We start from the raw sequence: 13200 nt of genomic DNA, 5'->3' as shown, positions 1-13200 counted from the left end.
GTTTTGTGGCTGCTGAGCAGTGGGGCGCCGGCTAACGCCGTGCTGTGTCTGAAGACCACATTGACCCCACAAACGGATGGGCCTGGGGGCCACTTTGCACAAGGTTCTCCTGGGCCCTGCCCATCCTGCCTCCACCACTTCCTGTTTTCCCCACAAGGCCCCAAGAAAAATTCTCCACTGTCACTCTGTGGTATGGCCATAAATGCCTCAGGGCCGCCTCACTGATAGGTCTGGTACTGTTTGAACAGGAAGATCAAAATGAATACAAAATGAGAGAAGCCAATTTCTGGTTTGGGGGTGGGGACACGGCAGTAGAGGGGGAAGCCTTCGATCTTTAGGATCCACCTCCAAGACCAGAGGAAGGAGAGTCCCAAGTGACAACCTTGGTCGTGAGACAGGGCCTCTTCTTACTAACCCCCACTATGCCATATGGGTAAATGGAATGCAGAGGCTTAGGCACGCCCTTCCGCTGCTGGGATCCAGGTGGGATCCCGCAGCCTTTCTGCGGGGGAGTAGGAAGTGTTGTATTTCAGAGCTAAGACCTCAGGGTGCACTTCACGTGCGTGTGTAGCATGCCTTAGTTTTTCCTTTGGCATATGAAAAAGACACAACCTGAAAGACCCAGTGCCCAGTTTCGGCACCCAGACCCCGTGGCATGAGGAGAAGAGCCGTGCGGCCGCAAGGAGGCTGTCCTGCAGCTGGCTGGCCTCGGGAAGGGACTGGACTCCATCTCCCAGCGGGCGCCGCGGCGCTGCCACGCCCCCTCCTGGCGCGCACGCGGTGGAGGTAACCGCGGCCGCGCGCCCCGCGGCGCCCCAGTCGCCCAGGATTGGTAGGCTCCACCGCGCTACAGCCGGCTTCCCAGCCCGGGCGCCGGACACCGCCAAAACGCGTGAGGGGGGGAGCTGGAGGATGGGGAGGCCCTCAGGAAGTCTCAGGGGTCGACTATCTTGGGAAGTCACTTTCAGAGGAATCCACAATTTGTCGAAACAGGCGCTATGACCCCGTAAGGCGAAAGTCTCTCTGAGCAACCCAAACAGAAGGTACGGCTGTATGTCCTCCCCTTGGCACGCGTCGGCGCTGGGCCGGCCCGGCGCGCCCTCCCGCGCCCACGGGCGCCCGGCTAGGTGTGTGCGCAGCCGCTGTCTCCCGAGGTCGGTCCCACCCCGCGGCGCTCGGCTTCGCGCAGCCCCGACCCCCCGGGCTGAATGGTACGGCCCTGCCCCGGCTCCCCCTCCGCCCGCACCCTGCGCTAGTGGTGCGCGCCCCCAGGTGCAGACGCGGAACTGGCGCCCGCTCGGAAAGGCGCCGCGCGGGGGACATCGGGCCTGGCCTGGCCAGTCCCCTGGACCTCGGGAGGTAGGAGAGTCCGGGCCGGTGGGGGTCCTGGGCGAGCGTTTGGGGACTCCGAGCGGGAGATGGGCTCTTAGAGGACACCGCGGCTGTTGGAGGAAGGGGGGTCTCTGAGGATGCCCCGCGGGAGTGTGAAAGGGCGTGGGACGGGGGTCCGCGGAGGAGGGGGCGGGGCTGGGGGCGCCCGGGCCGAAGAAGGGGTTCGGGCTGCGGGGCTCGGTTTCTGCTGGGCGGGCGGCGCGGGTTCGGGTTCGGGTTCGGGTTCGGGTTCGGGTTCGGGTTGGGGCGGGGGCGGGAGAGAACTGTCCAGCAGGTGAGGGGGCGGGCAGAGCTGGCCAGCCACGGGGCCCGAGCTCGCACAGCACTTGGCAGGTACGCGTGTGCGTTTGCTCGCGTGAGCCTTATTTTTGGCTAGAATTTGGAGAACCACGTTTGATTCTAAAAAAAAAAAAAAATGTTTTTCTTTTTAAATTTGTTGTTTCAAAATTGACTTCCTGGAGAGTGAAAACACCATTTCATCTTTCTGCAGACGCTCTCCTCCCCATCCTCGTGTGTATCATCTACCTTCTTCCACCTTTCCCTGCCCTACCCTCTTCCCTAACCCTGCCAGCTGCCAGCCTCTTTGCTCCAGTTCTCCCCCACGCTGGACCAGTCTGTGCTGATGAGCTTGCAAGGTCACTGCCTGGGGAGGGAAAAGAGGGGAGGAGAGCCTGCTGTTTTGCTCACGTCAGCAGAGATGTCATATCGCTCTCTGGTTCCTGTGGTTTTACTATGAGATCCTGTACAAAACGAGGGACTAATCCAAAGGGTTGGTTAGCATGGTCATTTTGGCTGAAAAGGCATAGGTAACCTAAAAGTTTGTGAATCCTAAATCTACCTCTGGGTGGAGCGGATGGTGATGTCGGACTTCAGCAGATAAGTATGCATTTTGAGCTTGATGCTTTTGGAATGCATGAAGATAGGAGCTAGAGGCTCTATGTTAGTAAATGTGGTTGAGGCAAGAAGCAGAGTCTGAGCCTCGTTGGTTGTGAAGACAGAGTGTTTGTTGTGGGTGATGTTAGAGGAGTTAGAGGTGTTAGTCTTTGTGGGGAGGGGAGAGGAGAGAATGAGAAGAAGAAATCTTAGTTATCTTTGCAATCTGAATCTGAACGCAGTGGCTGCTGATCAGATATGAATTTTGGCTCAAAATCTTTCCTACCACCCATAGCTAGAATAATAAGATCTCAGGGTCCTTGTGGCTCTGGAAGGAGATGAGGACTGTGAAAGACATTAGTTTCATCAGATAGTTCTCAATGGAGAGGGGCTGAGATCCCACCAAGGCCAGAGAGGCCTGACGCATACTGTCTTAGTAGGAGGTGCTTCAGGCCTGATCTTTGAGATTTTGGCTGGAGAGGGCTCCTGGTTTTCAATGTAAACCCAGATTGCAAGGTTTAGCCTAGAGGTGGTCTTCTGTAAATTCTGTTTTACTTTAAGATACTTTGGCTTTCACTCTAGTCATCTCTACATAATTTTTTTTTAATCCTGTGACAGATTAACTACGTAATTCTTTATTAGAACAAAGTATGCTTTTTACCTATAGTCTATTTCATTTCTCTATTTTTCTCCCCGTTGCACTCTGCTCAGGAGGAGCTGAGCGCAGCTCTGTTATGGTGCCCCACCTCCTGCAGTTTGCTCACGACTCTGTTGCAGTTGGGAGAACCAAGGGACTGTTTGGGTTCCTTAAGCAGTGGTGATGCCTAGAAATGAATATATGGTGTGCTCGGAAACCTGGTGGTGTAGAGATATCACTATCAAAAGCCAGAATTAGGGCAAAGTAGGAACTACTGACAGTTGAGGAAGAAGATAACCTAGTTCTTAGCAGGTACTGTCAGTGGGAGAGGTGTCTCTAGGTTCAAGGAGAATGAATTGTTGTGGGCCTTGGCCGACTCTGGAGTAGCAGCTGCTAGCACTGTGCGGTCACCAAGCAGGGGAGGGGCTGTGGCTCTGCTATAAATAGAGCTGGGAGCCAGAGTCGCTATGGAGATAAGACTGAATCCTATTACCTGCAGGTCCTCTATTGGGAGCTCAGGAAAAGAGGAAGCAGTATTTTGAGGATTTGAGAGGTATTGTAAATAAGTCTTGTTTGTCATTAGGTAGAGGAGAAGAAAGAACTTCTACTCATTACCTGAACCAGGGTAGGGCCTTAAGCATCCAGGGAGTGTGTATGTCTGTATATATGGGAGTGCCCACAGCAGCAGGTGAGGGAGTAGGGGGTGGGTGTGTGTATGTATGTGTATACTGTGATGGGAGTCTCTCTGTGTGCAATGAACAAGGTCTTAGTAAGGCCACATGCAGAGCACAGAGGTAGAATCCTGGAACACTAGGAATATGAGAAAAGAACTTCTGCTTATAGAAGAAATAGCCCTGCTAGAAATAGCCCTGCAGTGGGGTAAAATGTTTTATTTAGAGAAGTGTATAGACACTTAACAGGAAATAAATTATAATTAAGACCATGAAAGCTTTTCCTAATTTTAGAACATAGTTTAGACATTTCTCTGAGCACCTCTCCCTGTCCTTGCAGAAACTCTAGTATTTCTGCCTCTAATTCATGGCCTCCGTAATGTATAGTAGGACAAGGACTCATCTATATGTATTGGATTACTGATTCTGAGCCTGAGATTAGAATAGAGTAGAAAGGCTATGATTCAGCACCAAGGGCAGAGCTAGCAGCAGTAGCCTCTGGGCTCCTTTCTTGCCTGAAAAGGGGAGAAAAGTGGTTCAGATGAGGCAGTTGGGGCATGGACATTTTCATTTGCAATCACGTGAGATAGAATAGCCAGCTGTTGTTATTGTCTGAGCACAGCTAACTAGACAGTCTATATGGTAGTTTCACATTAAGCTGAATGCATTTTGTTGAAACAGAATAATTAGCTTTCCTTCTAGACCTAGAAGTGCAGATGGGTGCTGGTTAAGGAATCTGGTTTGATCCTGATCCACCCTGGAGGGGTCCTGAGAGTGACTTCAATTTTTGTTTTCATAATGGCTAAGTGACTGAGTCCAGATTAGATGGCCTAGGGTCTTTTTCAGAAACAGAGTCCCAAGGGTTAAGCTGAAAATGAAGTTGTTGGTAGGGACAGGTAGGTGAGCCATTATTTATATACTTTTTTTTTTTTTTTTTTGGTAATGGAGTCTCACCCTGTCACCCAGGCTGGAGTGCAGTGGTGCAATCTCAGCTCACTGCAGCCTCTGTCTCCTGGGTTCAAGCGATTCTCGTGCCTCAGCCTCACAAGTAGCTAAGATTACAGGCATGCTCCACCACACCTGCCTAATTTTTTTGTATTTTTAGTAGAGATGGGGCTTTGCCATGTTGGCCAGGCTGGCCTTGAACTCCTGACCTTAGGTGATCCCCCCCGCCTTGGCCTCCCAAAGTGCTGGGATTAGATGGCATAGCGTGAGCCATTATGCCTGGCCTATCTGCTTCTTGACATTTAATTGTGAGCTCAGAAGCTTAGACACAAGGCTAGGCACGTGTCGAGTTCTCCTACCATTAGTATGAAAGCAGAAGACCTTCTAACCTCTGCCCCTGGTGGGGAAGAAGTTGAGAGGGATGAGTCCCTTAGGCGCAGCAGTGGATCTTATCAGTACTTTTTTCCTATTAGACTTTAGTTTTCAGAATTCCTCCTGGGAATGCTGACTCCTTGCTTGGTGCCCAGATGCTTCTCTGAGATGAACTGATGAATTGGAACCATGGTGCAAAAGAAGAAGTTCTGTCCTCGGTTACTTGACTATTTAGTGATCGTAGGGGCCAGGTAATCAAGAAATTTACTTTTGTCTTAACATCTGGGATAGTCAAAAAACTTGCAGTTATTCCCCGTTCTGTTTTCCACGCTGCTTTGTATAGCTCATCTTCCCCTGTTGTTTTACCCCGTTGGGAGCATTGGAGCCCATAGGGAAAACAGCATAGTCAGGTGCATTGAAAGCAAAACCCTTCTCTTAACATCTTCCTGATGTCGAGCAAACATACTCTTTATTCGTCAGTTTTCTTGTTTTGTAAAAAGGAGAAGTACATTATAAGTTCCTTCTCTATGTATGCTCTTTTGGTAATTTATTAGCTAATTCACTTTAAAAGATGTTAATCATCTTGAGGTGTTAGTGATATTTGTATTGCTGAAATCTCCCCTTTGTTTCAGAATAGTGCCTTCATGACAGTACAGACTTCTCTTAGCCAGCAGCTCTATGTGGCAGGCAGCACCCATGTTTTCCAAGGTGTTTCAGTTCGGTTACTTTATCCCAGATAGCATCTTGAGCTTTATTTGTTGGCTGTGGTTAAAATGTGATAGCCCATTCCATCCCTTTAGGCTGCTGAATTTGTCTTTATGTTCTTCAGGCACCCGAGCAGTGATAGTGTGGCCCAGACTCCTGAATTGCTACGGCGATACCCGTTAGAGGACCATGCTGAGTTTCCCCTGCCCCCAGATGTAGTGTTTTTCTGCCAGCCTGAGGGCTGCCTGAGCGTGCGGCAGCGGCGCATGAGCCTTCGGGATGATACCTCTTTCGTCTTCACCCTCACTGACAAGGACACTGGAGTCACGCGATACGGCATCTGTGTTAACTTCTACCGCTCTTTCCAAAAGCGAATCCCTAAGGAGAAGGGGGAAGGTGGGGCAGGGTCCCGTGGGAAGGAAGGAACCCGTGCCACCTGTGCCTCAGAAGAGGGTGGCACCGAGACTTCAGAGAGCGGCTCATCTCTGCAGCCTCCCAGTGCCGACTCCACCCCCAACATGAACCAGTCTCCTCGGGGCAAACGCCGGGCCAAGGCGGGGAGTCGCTCCCGAAACAGCACTCTCACGTCCCTGTGCGTGCTCAGTCACTACCCTTTCTTCTCCACCTTCCGAGAATGTCTGTATACCCTCAAGCGTCTGGTGGACTGCTGTAGCGAGCGCCTGCTGGGCAAGAAACTGGGCATCCCTCGAGGCGTACAAAGGTACAGCTTGCTGCTAATGCCCAATAGAGGGGAAGCGTTTAGAGATTCCATGTAGTTGACCTTTGAGGGACATAGGAAGTTTCCTCTACAACTCAAGGTCCTTCAGACCTATTTAAGCATATTTAGATAAAAAGATATATATAGCTTTTTTTTTTTTTTTTAGAGACAGAGTCTCGCTCTGTTGCCCAGGCTGGAGTGCAGTGGTACGATCCCAGCTCACTGCAGCCTCTGCCTCCTGGGTTCAAGTGATCCTTCTGCCTTAACCTCCCGAGTAGCTGGGATTACAGGTGTGCACCACCATGCTCAGCTAATTTTAGTATTTTTAGTAGAGATGGGGTTTCACCATGTTGGCCAGGCGGGTCTCAAACGCCTGACCTCAGGTGGTCCACTCGCCTTGACCTCCCGAAGTGCTGGGATTACAGGCCTGAGCCACCTTGCCCAGCTAAGAGTTAATCTTTACTAAGCAAAAGACTGCTGCAGAGTTAGACCTCCTTCCAAAATTGTGTTTGGAGTAATGCTGAAGAATTTGATGTTTAATGGTGGTCAGAACAATAAGTCTTACCCAGTGTATATTTTCATACTTGTTCTTGCCATTGTATACACCTTCTGGTTCTATCTGAGCTCAAGAGACTGGGCTTTCCTAATGATGCTCCTTTTCCTGTTGTCATCGTTACAGCCTCTGTGGTGATACTGGGTTGCAGTTCCTGATGCTAATGTGTCTGATTCCTGCTGTCTGCTTCTCAGGGACACCATGTGGCGGATCTTTACTGGATCGCTGCTGGTGGAAGAGAAGTCAAGTGCCCTTCTGCATGATCTTCGAGAGATTGAGGCCTGGATTTATCGATTGCTGCGTTCCCCAGTACCCGTCTCTGGGCAGAAGCGAGTAGACATTGAAGTCCTACCCAAGGAGCTTCAGCCAGCCCTGACCTTTGCTCTTCCAGACCCATCTCGATTCACCCTAGTGGACTTCCCATTGCACCTTCCCTTGGAACTTCTGGGTGTAGACGCCTGTCTCCAGGTGCTAACCTGCATTCTGTTAGAGCACAAGGTGAGAGGCAAGTTTCCTAGACCTTTCTAGGGGAGGAATTCTTAGATATGCCAGTGGCCAGACCATAAGCTCTTGGAGGACAGGGACTATATCTTTTTCATCTTTTTGTCTTCAGGAGGTAACATGATGCCTGGTATACAGCAGTTATTCCTTAGATGTGGGTTGAATTAAGATACTGGTATCATATGGGATGTATTCAGAGGATTTACCATTCATAGGGCTTATCTTTAACTGTACTGATCTAATTCTTTGGAAATATCAGTAGTTCTGTTTCAGTGAGTGGTCCTGGGATGGGCAGTACAAGAACTAGGAAGGTAAGGGAGTGATTTACATATTTCAGGTGAGGGAGGATCACCATTGTGCCTGGGTTGGGACGTGGCAGGCGTGGTGGGGCAGGGGGCAGTGGGAGACACAAAGCTGGAGCTGTAGGCATGGTGAGGTGGAAACCAAATTGTAATGTTGGAAGCCATTTTTTTGTAAACCTTATTTTATGTTTTGGAGTGATTCTTACTGGATGGGTCATGACAGGTGGTGCTGCAGTCCCGAGACTACAATGCACTCTCCATGTCTGTGATGGCATTCGTGGCAATGATCTACCCACTGGAGTATATGTTTCCTGTCATCCCGTTGCTTCCCACCTGCATGGCATCAGCAGAGCAGGTGAGTCTCAAGGCGTCTTCTGGCTTTGTCACTTCTGTCTTCCTGAAGGAAGAGACCCAATGCCCAAAAAAGTTGCAAGTCAGTGCTGGTTCTCAATCCTTTATCATCACTTACTTATCTGCAAAATCTGACTGATTTGAACTGATCTGGTGGCAAAACTTAATGCTATTTGTAGTTTTTATTTATCACAATAAATGTTAATGACTATAGGCTACTGGCTACCCTGCTGCAGGTGTTACATAATACAGTAGTTCCTTCTTATCTGTGGAGGATACATTCCAAGACCCCCCAGCGGATGCCTCAAACCACAGATAGTTTTTATCTATACGTACATAGCAATGATACACTTTAGTTAAGGCACAGCAAGAGGTTAACAACTTCTCTTTGGGCATATGTTTGGGGTTTTTTGGAGACAGAGTCTCCGTCTGTCACCCAGACTAGAGTGCAGTGGCCTAATCTCGGCTCACTGCAATCTCCACCGCCTGGGTTCAAGTGATTCTCCTGCCTCAGCCTCCTGAGTAGCTGGGATTACAGGCACCGCCACCATGCTTGGCTAATTTTTAGTAGAGGTGGGGTTTCACCATGTTGGCCAGGCTGGTCTTGAACTCTTGACCTTAGTTAATCAACTTCCTGTCTCAGCTTCCCAAAGTGCTGGGATTACAGGGGTAAGTCACTGCTTCCGGCCTCTGTGGGCATATATTTGGCTTCTCTTTGGTGTATCCCAATTGCTAGCATCAGTACTCTTGTGCTTTGGGGCCATTGTTAAGTAAAATAAAGGTTACTTTAACACAAACTCTGACAACCGAGATGGCTACAGGCGGGTTGCATATACAGCATGGATATGCTGGATACAGGGATGATTCACATCCCGTTGGGACAGAGCAGGACAGCATGAGATTTCATCATGCTTCTCAAAACTATTGTCTTCGACTTCAGATATGATCAAGCTGCAGTTTTTAATTTATGAATTGTTTATTTCTAAAAATCTCCATTTAATATTTTCAGAGTGCAGAGTGTCTCAGGTAACTGGAATAACAAAGTGAAATTGTGGATAAGGAAGACTACTGTATACAAAACAATGCACCATATTACCTTTCAAAGAATCTGAAAAATTCGGAATTTTCAAATACATCTGGCCTCAAGGGTTTTGGAAGAGGGATTGTATCTGCATATCCTTATCTGGAAGAATCCTGACTTTTCTCACCTTCTTTATCGTTTTCACAGCTGCTGTTGGCTCCAACCCCATACATCATTGGGGTTCCTGCCAGCTTTTTCCTCTACAAACTGGACTTCAAAATGCCTGATGACGTATGGCTAGTGGATCTGGACAGCAACAGGGTGAGGCTCCTTGCTGAGGCACTGCAGAATCTACAGCAGGATTGCATTCTAGACTGATCCTGGGATATCTGTTTTTCTTGATTCCTTTTAGGAAGGTCCTAGGTTGTTAGATAGTTTCTTTTGTGAGACTTATTCAAATAGTTTTTTTTAAACAGTTTTTTTTTAAAATGCTCCTTTTACCTTTTTGGCCAAATAAGCCCTTGGTTAGGTCTCAGAGAATTACAGGTTTTATTTTTTCCAGAATTAAGTGCCCCCCACCCTGTATTCTCCAAGAGCAGTCGGGCAGTTGTGATCTAAGTACCATTACATGTGGTATAGATCATCTCTTAATGGTTTCCCTGGGGTATAGTTTCCAGTAAGAAACTGTCTTTCAGTGCAGACTTAATGAATTATATGAACATTCTACAGTGTGAGTACATTCAAACTTGGGTGGGAAGCCGTTATGTGTGTTCATTGTAAAACTTAAAAAAAAAAAAGTGTAAATAAAATAAGTGAAAAGAAAAACCATAATTCTGTTATCTAGAGATAATAACCAATAGTATTTAAGTATATTTCTTTTCAGATGGGTGTGTATATCATATATGTGTGTGTATATATATCTTATTGTGCAGTTATATAATGGGTGTTCATTTGTATAATAATATTGTATATACATCTTATTTACTCTTATATAAGTGAAATTCCTGAGCAATAAATTCTAAGGCCACATCTTTTATCATTTCTCCGGTGCAGGTGATTGCCCCCACCAATGCGGAAGTGCTGCCTATCCTGCCAGAACCAGAATCATTAGAGCTGAAAAAGCATTTAAAGCAGGTAGGTGAAGAATGAAGGAAAGAAAGGGGATTGCTATCGGAAGACAGCTATTCTCAGAGCCAGCTTCCTGTCAAACTTCAAGTGGCATAGATATTCTTCTCCCTGAATGGGCTTAAGAAAAGGTTTATCCCATGCTGGATGGAAGAGTGAATCTCAGAGTGTTTCTGATTCCAATTCATTGTATGCCTTACCATCTTCTAATGCTTATGATGCTGTATAAAATAGCCCTCCACTTTCTGTTTCTTGTATGTGTGTGCCGCTGTCTGTGGCCTCAGAACATTTTCTCCATCTCGTTAGGTGGGTGTTAGTGTGGACTGTCTGGCTACTCTTATATCATCTTCTAGAATTGGTCCTGAGGTTCCTTTCTTCAAAAATTCCTTTCTTTGGCTGGGTGTGGTGGCTCACACCTGTCTGTAATCCCAGCACTTTGGGAGGCCAGGGCGGGTAGATCACAAGGTCAGGAGTTTGAGACCAGCCTGGCCAATATGGCAAAACCCGGTCTCTACTAAAAATACAAAAATTAGCCAGCTGTGGTGGCAGGTACCTGTAGTCCCAGCTACTCGGGAGGCTGAGGCAGGAGAATTACTTGAACCTGGGAGGTGGAGGTTGCAGCGAGCTGAGATCACAACACTGCACGCTAGCCTGGGCAACTGAGCGAGACTCTGTCTAAAAAACAAAACAAAAAAATTCTTTTCTTTGAGTAATGTCTCACATCCATTTTTTATTGATTGATTTTCTTCTTCCTCTGCATGCTGAACACAGTACCTGAAGGTAACACGTGACAAAGCTTCATTCCCTTCCCCTGCCTACTGTGTTGTGTAGGACCTCCAGTAGATACTACTGTGTTTATTTTTAGAAATCCCTGCTCAATTAAAGGGCCAGTAGAAACCTTTTTCTGTGTTGTCTGAAGTACTCAGTAGTGCCTCTAAATGCTGTGTTTGGGTTTAAACGCATTATTTTGTATCATTCCTCTCACCTCAGTTGCTTTATCACTGCTGATATGATACCTTGTTACTACAGAGTCTGGTAGGAATTGTAAGTTCAGAAAGCTCTCTAGCTGCCTTTACTTGCTGTGTTTTCAGTCTTGATCATAGCTTTAGTATGACTAATGCGATGGAAAAGTTAATATATGGAATTATATTTATTTATTTTGAGATGGAGTCCTGCTTTGTCACCAGGCTGGGGTGCAGTGGCATGATCGCAGATCACTGCAACCTCTACCTCCCGGGTTCAAAAGAATCTCTTGCCTTAGCTTCCCAGGTAGCTGGGATTACAGGCACACAGCACCATGCCCAGCTAATTTGTTAGTATTTTCAGTGGAGATGGGGTTTCACCATGTTGGCCAGTCTGTTATTGAAGTCCTGACTTCAGGTGATCCGCTCACGTCGGCCTCGCAAAGTACTGGGGTTACAAATGTGAGCCACTGCACCCGGCTAGAATTATATTTTAAATGTGTGTAGGAGCTAAGATCCTTGAACTCATCGATCCTGTGTTCTAACCCCTGCTATTAAAAGTGTGGTTTGTGGACCGGCAAAATTAGTATCACCTGGGCTTGTTAAACTGCAGGATCACCCCAGGCAAATTGAATGGGGATATGCATTTTAACAACCTCCCCGGGTGATTCCTCACCTCAGTCACATTTGAGATGCACTGCTGCTGTTGACCAGTGGTCTTTACCCTGCCCCATGGAGTCTTTGAGGGGCTAATTTAGCTTGGAAGCCCTGAGCATGTAAGGCTCTGCTTTCTGTGTCCTTCAGGGCAGCTGTTTTCAAAATCCATTCTATGTATTTTCACATAGATTCCAATTTTGAAAAACATTTAATGACTAATAATTTTTTGGGGGGGGGATGGAGTGTTGCTCTGTCGCCCAGGCAGGGGTGCAGTGGTGTGATCTCAGCTCCACCTCCCGGGTTCAAGAGCTTCTCCTGCCTCAGCCTCCTGAGTAGCTGGGATTACAGGCACGTGCCACCATGCCTGGCTAATTTTTGTATTTTTTTTAGTAGAGACAGGGTTTCACCATGTTGGTTAGGCTGGTCTCGAACTCCTGACCTCATGATCCGTCCACCTTGGCCTCCCAAAATGCTGGGATTACAGGTGTGAGCTGCTGCGCCCGGACAATGACTAATAATTTTGAAAACTACTGTCCTGAACTTCAGATATGATCAGGTTGCCTTCAGCTAGGTTGTCTTAAGATGGAGAGCTACATAGTTCAGACTGTTTTCTTTTTTTGAGACGGAGTTTCACTCTTGTTGCTCAGGCTGGAGTGCAGTGGTGCCATCTCGGCTCACTGCAACCTCCGCCTCCCGGGTTCACGCGATTGTCCTGTCTCAGCCTCCCTAGTAACTGGGATTAAAGGTGCATGCCACCATGCTCGGCTAATTTTTGTCTTCTTAGTAGAGACGGAGGTTCATCATATTGGTCAGGCTGGTCGCGAACTCCTGACCTCAGGTGATCCACCCGTCTTGGCCTCCCAAAATGCTGGGATTACAGGCATGAGCCACGGTGCCCAGCCAGTTCAGACTGTTTTCTAAAGGCTGAAATATTTGGACTTTTATTTCAGGGATGAAAGGTCTGAAGCAGGTTAACCATGATTTGCAAATTAGCACTGTTCTTTGTTGTAGAACTTTTTGACCAGAGAATAGGAGGTAGAAGACTTCAGGGAGGCTCTTTCCTTGGAGTTGAGATTGGCTAGCTCCCCAGGAACGTGCCTTGTATAAGGAATTTTCTTGTTGTTCTACAGGCCTTGGCCAGCATGAGTCTCAATACCCAGCCCATCCTCAATCTGGAGAAATTTCATGAGGGCCAGGAGATCCCCCTTCTCTTGGGAAGGCCGTCTAATGACCTGCAGTCCACACCTTCCACTGAATTCAACCCACTCATCTACGGCAATGATGTGGATTCTGTGGATGTTGCAACCAGGTAAGACCAAGCTGACTGTATAATCATGAGTTCTTAAATTGATCTCTTTGCTCTCTCAGTTACCTTGGGGCAGACTATTTCCTGAACCAGGGTTGTCGTTTTGTTT

At 47.7% G+C, this 13200-nt stretch overlaps 1 protein-coding gene across 50 annotated transcripts in view; it reads left to right on the top strand.

Annotated features, from left to right (window-relative positions):
• Positions 1-812: 812 nt before the first annotated feature.
• Positions 813-13200, top strand: part of MADD (MAP kinase activating death domain) — a 59433-nt gene continuing 47045 nt past the window's right edge. For 30 of the 50 annotated variants that reach the window (XM_032282184.1, XM_032282183.1, XM_032282181.1 and 27 more), the window contains exons 1-7: positions 5080-5141; positions 5720-6316; positions 7061-7364; positions 7893-8024; positions 9249-9362; positions 10095-10175; positions 12916-13094. In XM_032282184.1, the coding sequence (XP_032138075.1) occupies positions 5080-5141; positions 5720-6316; positions 7061-7364; positions 7893-8024; positions 9249-9362; positions 10095-10175; positions 12916-13094 (1469 nt within the window). Of the gene's footprint in view, positions 1044-1180; positions 1360-4991; positions 5142-5719; positions 6317-7060; positions 7365-7892; positions 8025-9248; positions 9363-10094; positions 10176-12915; positions 13095-13200 lie in introns of those variants that run through there. The other 20 variants (XM_032282150.1, XM_032282185.1, XM_032282182.1 and 17 more) reach the window with 3 other exon arrangements.

Source organism: Sapajus apella, unplaced genomic scaffold (genome assembly GCF_009761245.1).
Source record: "Sapajus apella isolate SASKATOON/1434 unplaced genomic scaffold, GSC_monkey_1.0 scaffold14, whole genome shotgun sequence".
In the NCBI taxonomy this organism is placed as follows: Eukaryota; Metazoa; Chordata; class Mammalia; order Primates; family Cebidae; genus Sapajus; species Sapajus apella.
This window is presented reverse-complemented; position numbering and strand designations above follow the sequence as displayed.